We start from the raw sequence: 18,212 nt of genomic DNA, 5'->3' as shown, positions 1-18,212 counted from the left end.
TCTAATGAAACCCCTATAATCATGACATGTCCTAACTACACAACCTATGAACAAGTCTGAAAGTATATTACAAACGTTTAAGAGAGTATTCCCATCTCAGCTCAGATGCAGCTCAAAATCCTGGACACTACACCATGAGCTAAGGAAACAAAATGAAAAATAAAATCCCGTTCTAATGGTTAAAGAGTAACTTTTAATAAGTACCGTACCTTTAAAAATTATCTTCTGAAAGAGTCAACAAAATCTGTGCAAATATGTGATGTACTAAATAAAATTAGAATCATCTTACCAATTAGTCAGTAAATAGTGGTCTGGTGGGACAAAAGTTACGTCTTCACAGCGGTTCATGGGTATTACGTGCAGGCAGCGCCGCACCTCCCATGAGGCGACCTGAAGCGACCGCTTCAGGCGGCGCTATGCCAGGGCCCCAGAGAGGGCGGCATTTTTTCTTACCGAAGTCAGTCCTGGGTTTGGCGGCTTTCTGTCGTTCGCCTCGGGCGGCGAAAGGGGTAGGTTCACCCCTGCGGGCAGGGATCCAAGACGTCCACCCTAAGAAGAGCAGTCAAAGGCTCAACCCCCAGTATACAGGGGAGCCAGTGTATGTCTAGCCACTGCCAGGGATATTTCTCAGTTTCCCCTACGTGTAGGACCCAGTGATCCACTAGGGAGAAGTAACTTTTGTCCCCCCTGACCACTATTTACTGACTAATTGGTAAGTCTGTTCAAATTTTATTGACTACATCGTATATTTGCTGACTTTTTAAAACCTTATCTTCAACAAATACCTTTAAAAATTATTTTTTAACTGTTAGGACAGGATTCTTTTTAATTTTGGTACTTTATTGTTCAGATCTCAAGAGGTGACAATATTCATCATCTCTTTATGATCTAGAGTTAGGTAAACAGTAGCACAGCAGTATTCGGCTTTTACCATAACTTGCACATAATTCAACATTCTGTAACAATACTTGTTTCGAGAGGAGTTACAGAAAGCATGTAGAACAGCTGAGTTCGGCTGTTTGACTACCTGAGCTTGACAGGATTATAAAGACACATAGGCATTCTCATTTCAGCCTTTTTAATACACTTAACTTTCTACTCTAATTTACTAAAACTTAAAAAATTAGATGAAAGCTTAGGTCACAGGTCTTAGACTAAATTTATTGACTTCTTAAAGAGGATCTTTCATGTCCATAACATTAGCTGGGTTATATAAAGCTAGAAAGCGGACAGTGTGCTTAATTCAGCCATGCCAGATAAGTGTCCCAATTACAGAGATATTGATGCCATTAGTTTTGGTATCAATATCACTGCACTTTCAGAGGACCTAGCCTCACAGCTCGAAGTTATCACTTGGTTTTGAGGAACGCCCACCCCTGAGGGTACACTCATTCCACACCACTCAGCAATGACACTCAGCTGTGAATCCAGACTCTGACAGTGCAGTGATATTGGTGCAGAAACAAACAGCACTGATATCTCTGCCACCAGGGCACATTCCGGCAAAGCTGTCAGCTTTCCAGTGGTATATAACACAGCCAATGTTAGAGGACACAAAAGGTTCTTTTTAAATGCAGACTAGATTTACACAGGTGCTTGCGTTCAAGAATGGATCCTGAAATCTGTACCTTTCCATACTTTTGTGCATATGAACCGGTGAGCAGAGAGTGAAAGATGATAATGGTCTCATCCAAGTCCCACAAAAAAACACGCTGGGGAAACAAAGAGAAATATATGCAGCACAAGCTTTGTAGTGTTTGAGAACAGTCATACTGATAAAAATGAAACAATGAGAAGAAAAGCAGCAGAAGCGACCTAATCATGAGCTCAGGCTTACAGGAAGAAAAAAAAAAAAACAAAAGGAGGAAAAAAAATAAATAACAGGAGCAATGTACAAGTATCAAAACAGTGCAATTTAATACTATAACTGACAGAAGTGAGTGAGATGCAACTAACAAACACACTGAAATAGACAGCAGCACTGAACACGAAAGAGACCAATAGTATATTGATGAATTATGAATTCTTATAGTTGATATAAGGGGTTGCTTATATTCTTTATGGCTGAAATTTTTGTATTAAATGTAATAAACTGTCAAATTCTACCGTTCATATGTGGAGTTATAACCGCAAAAAAAAAAATGCATTGCTATCCATGAATTTACAGCATCCTAACAGTTATTTTGGCTTTTGTATATTGTGACTTTAGATAGAACGGGCATTACATCTCCTTAAAAAAAGCGACCTTTTACACAAACTCCAGCTTTTTTTTTTTTTTTTTTAAGGTTGCGTCACTGTTTCTGACACAGTTGGAAAATGTTCTGTAGGCCCCACCATTCCCAAGCAATCAATGCTATTTGTTTTGGTGCCCAATATGTATTTAGGCTCTTTACTGTCAGGTGGGCAGTGTCAGGCAGGAGCAGACAAGGGGTGTGATTCCGAGCTCCATTCAGAGGCACAGAGTGTCAGAGCTTGGAATCAAGCCCTCTAGCCTGCTCTGGTCTGACACCACCCACTTGACAGAGGCTAAAAAGCATATTAAGGCACCAAAACTAACAGCAATTATTGCATGCGGATGGTGAGGGCTACAGAAAATTCCAACTGCTCTGGAATCAGTAGAGCAGTAGTAAGAAAACAGATGAAAAGAACTGAATTAAAGTTGGTGGAGGTGGTGAAAAGTCCTATTCAAGGAGGCTGCCCTGTAAGTCTCATTGTGAAATTTGGTAATGTGACAAAGACTGAAAAATTGTGAGTTCAAATGTAGAAAGCACCTTGTGACAACGCCTCCAACATAGTTGTGCAACTCTTTCAACCATGTCATCAAAAGTTCCTTTAAAAGTCTAGCCTAAACCAGTGTAACAAAGCACCCGAGATCAGTCTTTATGATAGTATTTTTTATTATATGACAAAAGTTTTGTCTAGTTAAGGGGTTGTACAAGACAGGAATAATTGGGTTTGCGTTTTATCGTCCCAGAAACAGTATCACTCTAAGGGTGGGTTCACACTACCGTTGGATATACGTTATGACCATGTCCGGAAAAAAAAAAAAAAAAAAAAAAAAGAGGACACCTATCATAAACAGACATTAACTGATGTTACTGTATCCATTTAAAAAAAACAAAACTGATCCATTAAATGGGTGAGTTAAAAAAAACACATTTTTTTCCCCGTTTCCTGAGCATGCACAGAAAAATTTTAAAAAAAACAAAACAGACAGTAATGACAGACAGTATAATGGACATCCATCCGTTACCCATAGACTTTAAACTCCTGCATGTAGGATTTTTTTGTCCTCAAACCCCCCCCCCCCAAAAAAAAAACAAAAAAAAAAACATATGAACAGACTCAAACATGTATGAACAGACTCAAGTTAAAATCCCATTGAAATGAATGGAAACTTTAACAGATTTGTGACGGTTCAGCTGCAAAAATCATGTAATTGACAATAGCAACGGACACTACTAATGGTCACCAGCAGTAGTGTGAACAAACCTTAATTCAACCCTGTTCAGTGGGGTTAATACCAAACACAACCCATTAATAAAACAGGCGCTGTTTCAAACGTATTTTATGAAAGTATAATTCATCTAAAGTTGTACATCTTCATAATTTCTTTAAAAGAAAAAAATATATTTTTGAAGAGTCAATGGAGTGCAAACATATGGCACAAGAGTCGTATACAACCTATGGACACAGACTATTAATAAAGTTCATTCACTTACAACAAAAGGTTTAGGGTCCATTCACATGAAGTAACGTGAGGCGTTTTTTTGTGTAAAAAGATGTTTCCTTTGAGTTCTATAGTAAAAGACGCCTGTATTTTTACGTCCGTAATTTTACGTCCGTTATTTTATGGACGTAAAATTACAGACGTAAAAACACAGGCGTATTTTACTATAGAACTCAATAGAAACGTCTTTTTACGGCCGTAAAAATAAGCACAAAATAAGCACAAAAAACGCCTCGCGTTACTCCGTGTAAATGGACCCTTATTTATATAAAGGAGACATCCAGTCACTATTCCTAAAACTTATTACCACACATGATATTAGCCATTTGGAGACTATACATCAACTAGATTTTTTTTTTGGCTACAGCAACATTAACTTACTTCAAGATCGCTGTGTTGTGGTGATGAGGCATCAGTTTTCTTACCCTTCCCTCTATTCTTTACTGTCACATTCTTCTTACTCTGTTCCTCTGTCTCTTTGCTACTCATTGCTCTCATCATCCCCTGTACTGCAGTGGCATTAGCATCTCCTACAAAGAAGTGTAAAAGATTATTGATAAGAAGCTATATCAATCTCTCAGACAAGGATTTACAGAATTTACGTACACTATGTTAAAGGGAGTTTGTCAGCTGAAAAAAATCTGACAAGATATTATACAGCTGCTTCTACACTTTCCAAAAAATGCCGTTCTTGTTCTGCATTTCAGTTCCATTGTCATAAAAATCATGGGGGCGTGGCCTGGGACTGCATGGAGTGAGAACGTGTGCCTGACTTGCTCCTGCCCTGCCTGCTACTTCTATCGCTATCCTCTGCCATGGGAATGCCGGCCCCCTCCACATCTAAGATGGTGCTGACGGTGAGCTCCTCCTGTGCTACCTTCTCCATGCTGCAGGAAAGTGGTGAGCCATCATCTCCCTCACTTATGCCCTCCATGGCCCATGCAGCTTCCCCAGACTGTACTCCTCCCCTAGCTCTAGGTAAGGGTGCTGTGGCCTCTGATGCTTTCACCACTGTACCTGGAGGCATTGATACAGGCCTCTCTCCTCCAGCAACCTCTGCAGATGTGCCTCCCCTGCTGCAAAGGGCTTCCTCCCCTATGCATTCCTGTGGAGCTGAGGCAGACATCGGTGCTACTCCGTCTATGTCGCCATATGCTGAGGGGTTGCCACATTCACCCCAGCTTATTTCACAATCTCTGTTACTGGAAAGGACTGATCCACCATTAGCCCCTCCTCCACCCGAGTGGCTGCATTTTCTTACTCACTCCCTGGTGTCCGAAGTCACTGAAGCCTGCCGCAAGGAAATACGCACTGAAATTCGGGCTGAGATCGCTAATTTGCGACAGGATATCCGTCACATTGCCTCTCGGGTTGAGACACTAGAGGATGATCATGATCAAACCCGTGTTTATGTTGCCCAGCTGCAGGACTCTGCCTTATCTCAGCATTACCTGTTCCTCGATTTGCAGCATCATGTGGAGGAACTGAATGACAGAGGTCAGAGGAACAATATAAGGATCAAAGGGCTCCCTGAGGCTTCCCAAGAGGAAAACCTGCATTCTGTTCTGGAGTCTATCTTCAACTCTATTCTCCTGGAACCCCCCTCCTATCGTATTAAGCTGGATCGCGTTCACCGAGCCTTACGCCCTAAGGGGGTTGGTTCCTCCCCCAGAGACGTTATAGTCTGTGTGCATGATTTCGGTCTAAAGGAGGCAATTCTATCCAAAGCTAGATCTATGAGAAACATTGACTTTAATGGTGAAAAACTGCAATTATACCAAGACCTCTCTTGGATTACTCTACAGAGTCATCTTCGCCCCCTTCTCCAACGTCTCCGTGAACATCAGATTCCGTATAGATAGGGCTTTCCATTTGCACTGACTGCTAGATCCAACGACCACTCAGCAACCCTGCGCTCCTTCTCGGACTTGCCTTCCTTCTGCTCGGAGCTGGGTATTACACCTCCTTTGGACCTCTCTGATTGGGACCTGGCTGTTCCTCCTTCGACCTCTTTCCTCCCTGGAGGGGCCCTCTGCTCTAGTTTCTTTTTTCTTTTTTAATTGTTCGTACCCCCCTGAGGATTTGACTGTTCTGTTTGCTGACGGTCTCTGCCCGCAACCGCTAAGGGTCTTGGTTCTGGACCCTTGTGGTTGACTTATTTTCATTAGTTTCTGTAGTTATTACTAGCCCCGGGACAGGAAATTTAGTCCTGCCCATGACAAGAATCGTTTTTCCTGTTTTATTTGTTGTCTCTCTGTTTGTCCTTCTTCCCTTCCCTCTAGGTACAGAGCCTCTCGTATGTTATGGCCGCCCCAGGGATACCGGAATCTCTCCGTTCTGTTGTCTGCTTTGGGTGAGATCTGCCTTGGCTACTTATCTTCTGCATTTGCTCCTGCTCTTTTTAATTTAACATGACTAAGTGTGTTACTTTGAATGTCAAGGGCCTGGGCTCCAACAATAAGAGAAGTTTAGTACTCCGGGAACTGAGGTCCCTCCGGGCGAATGTGGTCTTCCTCCAGGAGACTCATTTTGACCACACGGGAAACTTTAATTTTGCACGACATTACTTTCCTCATTCTTACTCTGCTTTTGATACGCGTAGGAAGGGGGGAGTTGTTATTTTACTTTCTCAGTCCGTCTCTAGCTCATACTTGGACCCGGGTGGCCGCTACATTATCCTTGAGGGTCTTCTCCAAGGGAGACTTCTTGTTCTCTGCAATGTATATGCCCCAAATTCCTCTCCGATCCCTATTCTTAAGAAAGTACTGAAGCGCCTCCGGTCCTTCTCTGGCTCGGCTTTGCTGTTGGGGTGTGGGGGGGGGGGGGACTTCAATATGGTCTTTTCAGAATATTCAGATAAGTTGACCCTCTCTAGTACAACCCCTAGCACCCCGCAGCTGCGTTTAGCCAGAGACTTCCGGCGACTAATCAGATCCTTGGAGTTGTACGTTTTATGGCGAGTCAATAACCCCTCTGCCCGCTCGTATACTTTTTACTCCCACCCTCATAAAATGCATCCTAGAATAGATTATTTTTTTGTTAATACCTTGGCCCTTAGACTTATGGTAGATGTGTATAGAAAACAATGGAACCGCACACTTGTAATCAATGAGTATGGGTGCTAACAGACAGAGTCCTGCGACTCAAATACAGTATAGATAAATGCTGCTGCACACCAATTAACGTGAAAAAGTGAACAATTTATTGAAGCATATATGCCATGAATAAGCTTGTAAAGCATATAGTAAGCACTAGATAATCGTGGTAAACATATAACGTTTCGGTCACAGACCTTTCTCAGATAAGATCTAGAGAATTGACTCCAAAGCGCACTCTGCCATTCTCTAGATCTTATCTGAGGAAGGTCTGTGACCGAAACGTTATATGTTTACCACGATTATCTAGTGCTTACTATATGCTTTACAAGCTTATTCATGGCATATATGCTTCAATAAATTGTTCACTTTTTCACGTTAAATGGTGTGCAGCAGCATTTATCTATTATGGTAGATGTGGACATAGGTCCTATTTCCTGGTCTGATGATGCCCCGGTCCTTCTTTCTTTGTGCTCTTCCTCCTCCACCACCAAGAGATGCCACTGGCGACTGAATGAGTCCCTCCTTCACTCTGAGACCTCATGCACTACCCTTTGTTCTCAACTTCAGGATTATTTTGCTGCTAATGTAGGTTCAGTCTCTTTGGACTCCACCCTCTGGGAATCCCATAAGGCAGTCATGAGGGGCCACTGTATAGCCCTCGCTACCCGGCTTAAAAAAGATAGAGTAGCTAGGGAGGTTGCCCTGAAATCCGAGATTCGTCTCCTATCTGAATGTCTGGCCCATTTCCTTTCAATCTCTGTTCTCCGCCATTTGGTAGCTGTAAGGGCAGACTTGCGTGACCTGGCCACTCGAGCCACCCAACGTCTTCTTTTATATAGTAGGCAGCATTACTATGAGCATGGTAATAAGGCACACACTCTTTTAGCTTAAAACTTTATGTGATCATCAGACTTCCTCTGTTCCTCACGCTATTCGAGGAATGGATGGGGTTCTGCATCATCACCCTGATTGGATTTCCTCAATATTTATGGATTATTATACTAAACTTTATAACCTTCCCCCTCCCAGGGGCCCTGATCCTGCTTCCCAAACCCCTACCCTCCAATCCTACTTAGAAGTGTGCACCCTTCCCAAACTTCCGCGCTCAGCAGTCGTAGCCCTTAATGCTCCCGTGACAGAGGAGGAGCTTAGCTCCACTCTCAAGGCTCTCCCCAATGGTAAGGCCTCCGGCCCTGATGGGTTCTATACTACAAAACGTTCCATTCTGACTTGCTCCCACATCTTTGCCGCTTAATTAACTCCTTCTTGGGTGGTGCCTCTATTCCCCAATCCATGTTGCACTCCCATATTACCCTGGTGCCTAAACCCATAGGGACCATCAAGATTGCGCAAACTATTGTCTCATAGCTCTTTTGAACACCGACTTAAAGCTCTTTACAAAGATTCTTGCCAACAGGCTTAGTGTTTGGCTTCTGTCTTTGATCCACAAGGACCAAGTAGGTTTTGTTCCTTGTCGCCAAGGAGGAGACAACACTATAAGGACAGTGGACCTCAATGATGCATCCAACCACTCTGCCACTCCCACACTCCTTCTGAGCCTAGATGCGGAGAAAACTTTTGACCGCCTGGATTGGCCCTTTATGTTTGCCACCCTCCGCTCTTTTGGCTTTTCGGGGGCCTTCCTCAAAGCAATTGAAGCTTTGTACTCTAGCCCTTCTGCTGTGGTGAAAGTCCTCAATTCTATGTCTGCTTCCTTCCCCATTCGTAATGGTACCCGCCAGGGTTGTCCTCTCTCCCCTCTCATATTTGCCCTATGTATTGAGCCTCTTGCTGCCCAGATTCGCTCCAATCCCAATATTACAGGGGTACTCCGTTAACTATCCCAGCTTATTCAGCGAATTACGCTCCCTTTTGAATAAATGGCGTCCTCTCCATAGTTCTCTTTCGGGCCGTATAGCGGTGCTCAAGATGTCTCTCCTTCCGAAACTTCTCTATTTCTTTGAAACTCTTCCTGTGGCAGTCCCCCGGGGGGAGCTGCGAGCTCTTCAGAAATCGATATTCCAATTTATTTGGAACGGGAAACATCATATCCCTCACTCGGTTATGCTAGCTGGTAAAGGGGAAGGGGGGTTAGGAGTCCCTCACCTCTTGCATTACTATTGGGCTTCCCACTTACGTTGTGTCCCATTCTGGGAGGCATCCAAGGCGTACATGAAATGGGTTGAGATAGAAAAGCTCTGGCTTGCTCTGACCCACCCTAACGTATTTCTTTGGTCCCGCTCCCCTCAGACCCCCCTTCTGGACCCTATCCGCTTCACATGGGCTATTTGGGCTACGTACTCCAAACTTTTCTCTTTGGCGTCACCGTGCTCATCAATGGTTTCCTTCCTCTATAATCCGCTCCTTCTGGAGGGACTCACCGACAAGTAACATCACTCACTGCTCTCACTGTTAACTACAGCAGGACAATCAGTTCAGCTAATTGCAGTTTCCTGATAAAGCAAACTCTGTTATCTCTCAAGTCTGTTATCTCTCTATGTAAATACATAGATAACACCGAGTCTGTTCTCTACAAGCATGTGAATATTATCTGATCTGTATAAGTATTGTGATACTGTGGGGGATATAGGAAGTGAGAAGAAGCGACAGCAGGCAAACCGCTGAAACAATGAGATTGGAAAACCCCTTTAACATGTTTTTTATTTGGTATGTTTCCAGGCCCTGGGGGCGGATCCTCTCTCTCTCTCTCTCTGGTGCTGTCGTGAGGGAGGGAAAAAGAATGATTTTTATGTATATTGGTAAACAGTCGCAGTAGGTTTCAGGCTGCAATCTCCATTCCCTCATTCAGACTTCCTAATTATATGCGGTTTGCAGCCTTCTTTTAGTGTGCGATTTTCCCTGCACTCTATGGAGACCTGAATGCTTCCTCACTTCACAAGACTCTTGATTTGCATGCGCAACCTCTTTCTTCCCTCATTCAGCTATTCTAACACTAAGGAAAGGGAAGGGGTACAGCACACAACAGACACCCAAGAGTAGTGTTATGTTGAATCTGATTCAGAAGCAGCAGCACCACATTTGAGAAAAAAAAATTACACAGAACCCACAGCAGAACATATAACTTTAGAATACAGCTTACTGTAGTGTTTTAAGAAGCAAATGAGCAATCAAAATAATTCTATGCAACGGAATTCAAGTGTTTCAAGGACACATCCTAAACACCCAATGCGTCGTATCTATACTCTAAAATCACAGAAATATATGCAGAATATACAAACCAGAAGCTGTTCTCGGAGCGGTCTGTGTAGGGGATGTAGAGTCAGTTTTATTCTCTTGAAATTCTGGAGTCCCCATGTTGTTCTCTGCAGTGCCAGCAGGTGTTGATGTGAAATTCTGACTTGGATAGCATTGTTGATACTGATTCTGCCCAAGGATTGTATATGTGGGATATTCCTTGAAGAAAAGATCCAATTAATGAATATCCTGGAGGTATAAAATAAACTAAAGCTGTCCTTACATGATCTAAATCAATGATGAGATCATATAGTAGAAAGTAGGAGTCATTCAGATTGTTGGAAAACAGATTTAATTTCTCAGAGTGTTGAAATTCTCTTCACAAAGAAGAAGCAGACCCTCAATATCTATCAGAGCAGTCATTAAGCGTGCATCCATTTACAGAAACAACAAAAAATCTTGATCTATAATTGTTAGTAATGTCTGATGCTGTCACTTTTTTTTTTTTTTTTCGGGCAAAAAAAAAACATTTTTCAAAAAAGGTCAGTTAGTGCTATTACCGTATATACTCGAGTATAAGCCGACCCGAATATAAGCCGAGGCCCCTAATTTTACCACAAAAAACTGGGAAAACGTATTGACTCGAGTATAAGCCGAGGGGGAGGGGGGATGCAGCAGTTCTGGAAAATTTCAAAAATGAAAATGGTCGGAGTTTTTGAGTGCAGTAGTTGCTGGGTGCTGGGGAAGGGGAGGGGGTGTTTTGGTTGTCTGTCTGCCCCTTCCCTGAGCTTGAGGACTGAGTTTTTTTTCCCTTACTTGGAATTCAGCCTGGCTGAATATAGGGTATCTGCTGTGTGCCTATTACCCCCTTCCCGATGGAACAGGAGCACTGCAGATACCCTATATTCTGTAGACCGGGAACTTTCAGTGATTTAGAACTTTTATTTACTTTATTTTTTTAAAAGTTTTTTTTTTTTTTAAACTATTTTATGGGAGATTCTATACATTACTAGAGATGAGCGAACACTAAAATGTTCGGGGTTCGAAATCCGATTCGAACAGCCGCACACTGTTCGAACGGGTTTCGAACCCCATTATAGTCTATGGGGGGAATGCTCGTTTTAGGGGTAGGCAACATTCGATCAAATTCTACTTACCAAGTCCATGAGTGAGGGTCAGGCTGGATTCTTCTCCCTGCGCAGCGTCCCCGCGTCCTCTTCCGGCCTTGAATTCACTCTGCTAGGCATCGGGCCTGGGCAGTGCCGACTGCGCATGCCCGCACTACAACCTGACATGCGCAGTCAGCTCTGCCCAGGCCCGATGCCTGTCAGAGTGAATGCAGAGCCGGAAGACGCCGCGGGAACGCCGCGCAGGGAGAAGATTTCTAAAGGTAAGAGAAGAACCAGCGTTGATTGGCAATGTATAGCATTCAACGCTGGTTCTGCATCGAATCTTAACTTCGAACAGCTAGTAGTACTCGATCGAGTACGAGTATTTTGAATACCGTAGTATTCGATTGAATACCTACTCAATCGAGTACTACTCACTCATCTCTATACATTACTATTGCGGCTGGTCATCCACTTTCCAGTAATTGTAAAACGCCGCAGTTTTTTCAGCAGTATTTCTGCCGCGGACAGACCGTGGCGTTTACACCATGTTAGGCCCCGTCCTAAGCCAACATACAAGAAAGTAGTAATTCAACTTTATGCTACAAGAAATTACCTGGCTTGAGATGCTGGCAACTGTTGGAACTGTAATATTTGCTACAGGAGATGTACTGGAAATTACATTTGCAGCAGTAGCTAAAAAAGGACAGAATTGAAAATGTGAGTTAGTATATGCTATATAAAAATGATGTTTATTACAGACCATAAAAAAAAAAAAAAAAAAAGTTTAGCCCAGCTGTAATATATACACATAATATACCCCAGTATTGTCAGGGTATAAATTGTGAGTCCATCCCATGGCAGCTGACATTCCTCTTCAAGAGTTATTTGTTTGGGGGACATAGTAAAAGTTATAAATCATTCTGCATTGCGTCCTAACTTAACTGGTAAAAATGAGGTAGGTACCAATAGCAACCAATACACTTGTTACTGGTCCAAGGACCCTTAGACAATCAAAGCTCTAATCTGATTGGTTGGTACAGACATGGAAAGCTACAGTGCAGCAGTTGTAAGATTATGTAGTAAAGTGCAGAACGATTTTCCCAACCACAGAAGGGAAAAAAACAAAAAAAAAAACCAACAAAAAAAAAAAACACATACAATTTTAGTACAGCTCCATACACATACGTACCTGCAGATAAAAAAAAATTAGCAGTAACCCAATTATAGATGTCAGTTTTGCATTTCTCAAATTTTATGTAAGCAATTTCTGCTGAAGACACCCAGATTTCAGCACTCTGTCAATTGTTTTCATAAAATCAATCTATTCATTGCAGCATGACGCATGAATCATTTGCAAAGAGTGAGCTACCCTTGCCCTCCCACCACTGATCGTTGTCCCCTTAAACGTTGAATAGAGAGAAAGCGGTCAATCAGCAGTAGGTGAGATCATGAATATTAAGGAGTTAGAACTGCACACAAAATCACTGTGAGGACACATTGCCACAACTGAGAAACAATGATCTTGTGAAAACCACTGCAAGAAGACTAATGACATACTGCTGTAACCAAGGTCTATTTCTGCTGACTTCAGATTGATTAGCATAAAACCTTGTGGAGAATCCCTGGAAAGGGCCCTCCACCTTTCTAATATTGATGCCCTGTCCTTAGGTTTAGATACTGCAACCTTGTCCCACAGACTTTTTTGGACACTTCTATAAAACATAAACCTGCAGCTACACACTGTACAGTAGAATAGATCCCATAGTGTAAACATTAGCAGGAGCCATGCTATCCCAGAACAGCTGATTTGCAAGGAACCCAGCTTTGTGACCCCCATCGTATCCAAAAATAATGGCCAATCCTCTGGGCTGATCATCAATATTACAAAAGTGGATAACCCCATTAAGCCTGACCACTTAACGTTATGCTTTTGTTTCTGAAAAGTAGCACGATTATAGAAGATTATATATTACCTTGGGCAGGATATGAATATAGTACAGGGCTGGACTGGCTACTGGTGACTCCTGAAGAACATGTCAGTGCTGTAGGATTTGGTGCCTGGACTAAACCACTTTCAGACTTGATACCTGGCCACAAAGCTCCTGCACATACAAAGTCAGAATGATTAACATCACAATACAACTTTGCATATTAGAAAAACAATTTACACTGTTTTTTTTTTTTTTTTTTTGTTTTCTGTTTTGTTTTGGTTTTTTTTTAACAGATTTCATTACAAAGTTAAGAATACGAAATTTCAACTGGATGTCTGAGCATGTTCCCAAGTTCTCTATTCTTGAGTTAAAGTGTACCTGAGTTTTCATGAAAAGTTGAAATATGTGAAGGGTCTTTCTGGGCAGTCCATTCTCTCGATGTATACGCCTTCGTACATGATTTCCAAACAGTTTTTCTGCTCTGATATTCCCAATTATGGCTGCAACATGTTTTGCATTTCTCTCTGAGGCAGGGGCGTTTACAATACAGAGCAGTCTGACCCCCATGCATTATTACTATTTCTATACATTTAAAGGGATTCTACCATTAAAAACCTTTTTTTTCTTCTCGTTGACTTAAGAAAGTCTATTCGTCTCCTACCTTTAGATGTCTTCTCTGTCCCGCCATTCGGTTAAAATCCCGTTCTTCGCTGGTATGCAAAAGAGTTCTCTCGCAGCATTGGGGACGCCCCCAGTGCAGTTTGAGCACTGGGGACCGCCCCCAGTGAAGCGAGAGAACTCATTTGCATACTGGCAGAAAACGTGATTTTAACCGAACGGCGGGACGGAGAAGACATCTAAAGGTAGGAGACGAATAGACTTTCTTAAGTCAACGAGAAGAAAAAAAAAAAAATGCCCCATTTCAACAAATATATAAAAAGGACATGTCTTTTTTTTCTTTTCATTTTGATCAGAGAACACACACACAAAAAAAAATCAATCAATCAATCAATCATGTAGTCCAGGGGTAGGCAACCTTATTTGTATGGTGGGACAATTTTATATATTAAAAAATTCATAAATAAATTATATATTATGGTTTTCTGTTTGCCGTGCAATAATTGAAAGGTTCTCCTCTCCTAAATGAAAGTTATTTTATGGAACTTAAAGCTGTTAGAGCATAGAATACCTTATTACAACAGACTTGGGAAATTGACCTAATGTTGTCTGTATAATTAACTGAATGCTGTTAACCCCTTCCCTGCAGATCTCCACGGCAGATATTTTTTCTACATAGGGTGAATGGGACTGATAGGAAATATAAACAGTGATCCCTATATTGGACAGTGACTGACAATGTTTGTAAAGTGCCACAGGATATCATGGTGCTATACAAGTAAGCATAAGAACAACAGATTACCTTCAAGGTGGATGGGAAACTGGATAATGTAATACGCAGCTGTTTCTGCCAAATAACTTTATCAGTTCACAGAGGCATAACAGGGCTCCGTGTTTGCGGGACAAATTGTACTTCATAATGGAACCTTCTAATATATTTTTATATGTTTTTAGACCGAGAGTTTTTCAGATGTGGGGATGTCTTGTTTATTTATGTATCTACCTCTATAAATCTATAGAACAGGGCGATTTGAAGTTTTAGGTTTTATTTTTTTATTTTTATTATATAAAAAGTTTTTTGTTTTTTTTTTTACTATTTTATTAGGCCCCCTAGGGGAATTGAACATGCCATATTCTGATCGCAAGTCCCAAAGACTGCAATACAACTCTATTGCAGTCTACATGACATATTTGTAATGGACCGTCACTCGGTTGTCCAGATGGGTGCTCAGAAAAGGCTTATCAGTGCCTTATATAATAGTAAAGGAATTTCTGGCACTCCAAAGCGTGTTCAAAAGGAATACTACTTTATTGCATCCAATTAGTCACATATAGACGTTTCGGTCAATATCACCTTCTTCAGTATGACGGAAGCGTGGCATAGAAAGGGTGAGGAACTGGAATCGGAGGAGTCCGATTATTAGGCCCCCTAGGGGAATTGAACATGCCATCTTCTGATCGCAAGTCCCAAAGACTGCAATACAACTCTACTACAGTCTACATGACATTCGCTACATTGGCACTGAGGCTGGTCATAGGCCAGCCAAAATAGTAATATTCCTATGGCAGACCTAAAAGTCTTTAGAAAGCTCCTGGCTATCATAGGGGGCACGGGACCTTGGAGGACCCAGTGGCTATAGCAGCTGATCTTTAAAAAGACCTGAAATCTGCCACAATACTACTGCAGATTTTGCTAAGGGGTTAAACGAATCATATATATATATATATATATATATATATATATATATATATATATATTATATATATATATATATATTATATATTATATATATATATATATATATATATATATATATATATATATATATATATAACCAACACACCCCTCCTTACCTTACACAAGACTGCTGTAGCCTCTCTATCCCTTACATGTTTATGGAATGAAGGGGATGCAGCAGTGCTGTGTGAGGAATGATGAGGAGCCAGGCTACCTGTCCCGGCCATTCTCCTTGGAATTAATCCTCAATGAAGACTTCCCTGCTTGCTTCCTCCCACCACAATCTGCTATGCAGTGCAGTGAGTAATTTATTTAACATCTGCCTCAGATTGACAGTCAGACAGGTTTTAGTGTTTGATGGAAAAACAAATTGCAAAAAGTAGTAGTGGTATTTTATTACAGTTTGATTCAGTAAATATAAAAAAAACACAAAAAACACCACATAGTTTGTTACATATAAAACAGTATATATGTATAAACATACAATTACACAGATATAATTAGGTACATATAAAATGGTCTGGATGCTTACACCACAGTGTAAGGGAAGATCAGAATTTGTTCTGCCCTGCTCTTGCCCCCAAACTCTAAAGAGTTGGAGCTTCTGAATATGCCAACGTACATAAATAGGCTTACATTTTTCATCAAAAGAAAGTACAATATGTGATGAAAAAACAATACCAGAATTACTTCAACAGGTTAGAACCTTTGGCAAGGTAATCTTTGATAAAGCAACATGTACTAGATTTCTAAAAAGAATTAACTGTGTCCTGAGCCTTTAAAATATATTTCAAATGGCTTAGTCATTACATATACATAATCACTATAGCTAATATACACACACACGTATATGTTTACAGTGTGCCCCAAGATCTATCTACGGTAATTACTCCTCGAAACTACACGTTTACATTATAATCCGAATGTGTCCACTAACACATGTTGGCAAGGACGAGATTTATACATTAATTCAGAAGAGGCTAATAAAGCGATTTTCAAAGACATCCATGAACCCTGAGAATAGGAACGAGGGCTGTCACTTTGACAACGTACCTCTTAGACCCTGAAAAAAGGAAACGGGTTGCCAAAAAAGTATTATAGTGAGTTGACATACACAAGAGCACTTACCAAATGGAGGGAGACCATAGGTTTGAGATGCTTGAGGGTAGGCTGTATATGACTGAGATGGCTGCAGTGACTGGTATGGAGTCTGCCCACTATAATTGGACATTGAGTCTGCTACAGGTACAGAAAGAATGTGTGTATATGGCCTAGAGTAACAGAGAAAAAGAACAGTATAAGCACTTGTGGGTGGTTTAGTTTTCCAAATCACCTTAACAAGTGCGCTTTGATCCCTGTACTAAGCATAACACAGTATATATCACTTTATCTTCAAGCACCCATACAAAATAATGTTCTATTAATGTAATTCGAAAAGGCGCACACTATTTTCTGTTGACTCCTATACAAAAGTTGTCACTTGGCAGAGGAACCATAACAACATCTGTTTCTGTATTTAAAAAATAAATATTTTTTTATATACATATGTGTGTGTGTTCATGCTAACTGAAATAAGGGAGAGTGGCACTCCATTCGCACCAAGGGAGATTGATTTAAGGAAGCTTTCCAAAACATCTGTTAAAAGAGGACATTTCACCACTGTCACCAACATCAACTCTTTGCACTGTTCAATATGCACCACTCCACTCAATCTGGCGCAGATGGAATTTTTTCTCTAGCCCTCACCATTCCCAATCAATCATTTCTGTTATTATCAAAATCCAATATGCCAATTTGTTTCCCAACTGTCAGATGGGCGGTCCCAGCATGTCTGCTCTCCAGACTGACAGTAGGGAGTCAAATTAGCATATGAAGTGCTGAAACGAACATCAAAGATTGCTCTGGAAAGGTGAGGGCTGGAGAATAAAATTCCAACCGTGCCAACTATCGAATGATGAAGAGAGTTGGAGTTGGTGGAGGATGTGATAAATCCGCTTTAACCTTTTCGCTGCCAAGGGTCTCTGGAAATTTTGCACCTCCAGTAGCCAGGGCAATTTTCACAGTTTTGAGATGGACAAATCAAACCTAAATTGCAAAATTAAAAAAAGCATCCAACCCCCCCATACCTATATATTTTCTTAAAGTAGACACCTGCAGCATTGTCAGAATGCCACTTGGTACTTTATACGAACAGGTACCTTCATGCAATTTTGATTTAAAGTGAATGTTTTATGAAAAAATGCAAATAAATGTATATTAGTTGTTAAAAGCGGAAACCAAACAAAAAAAATTAAATGCACCAAACCTCCTAAAATTAAGAGTTCAACATGTGCACAGTTCATACATATCACTATGGCCTGAACCCGCATGCACGTGTCTTCAGAAAATCGCTAGAACTGGAAGGAACAAAAATCTGCTTTGAAGCTGGAAATGTTAAAAAAGTATCATCCTATAAAATGTAGGGATTACACACCATGAAAAGTAAGTGAACCCCTAAACCCTATATATTTTTTGAAAGTAGACAACCTGAAGATTACAAATGTCTTAATGGGTCATCGATAGCCACATCCACCTTCATGCAACTTTGCGACCAACACAAATAATTTTTTGAAAAAATACGCTAAAACACATATTTGCACCTAAAACTCATGTTCAATCTCAGATTCATATACAAAATACTTTTAAAATAATAGCTTAAAGAGGACCTTTCACCATTTTGCACACATGCAGTTCTATATACTGCCGGAAAGCTGACAGTGTGCTGAGTTCAACGCACTGTCGGCTTTCCTT

General features: G+C 41.1%; 1 protein-coding gene across 3 annotated transcripts in view; it reads right to left on the bottom strand.

Moving 5' to 3' along the window:
* Positions 1-18,212, bottom strand: part of EYA3 (EYA transcriptional coactivator and phosphatase 3) — a 71,714-nt gene that overhangs the window by 13,217 nt on the left and 40,285 nt on the right. For all 3 annotated transcript variants that reach the window (XM_075264542.1, XM_075264544.1, XM_075264543.1), the window contains 6 exons: positions 16,551-16,693; positions 13,109-13,237; positions 11,749-11,828; positions 10,068-10,242; positions 4,112-4,260; positions 1,629-1,712 (listed from right to left, as the gene is read on the bottom strand). In XM_075264542.1, coding sequence (XP_075120643.1) covers positions 1,629-1,712; positions 4,112-4,260; positions 10,068-10,242; positions 11,749-11,828; positions 13,109-13,237; positions 16,551-16,693 — 760 coding nt within the window. The remainder of the gene's footprint in view (positions 1-1,628; positions 1,713-4,111; positions 4,261-10,067; positions 10,243-11,748; positions 11,829-13,108; positions 13,238-16,550; positions 16,694-18,212) is intronic.

The sequence above is a fragment of the Leptodactylus fuscus genome, chromosome 2, assembly GCF_031893055.1.
Source record: "Leptodactylus fuscus isolate aLepFus1 chromosome 2, aLepFus1.hap2, whole genome shotgun sequence".
In the NCBI taxonomy this organism is placed as follows: domain Eukaryota; kingdom Metazoa; phylum Chordata; class Amphibia; order Anura; family Leptodactylidae; genus Leptodactylus; species Leptodactylus fuscus.
This window is presented reverse-complemented; position numbering and strand designations above follow the sequence as displayed.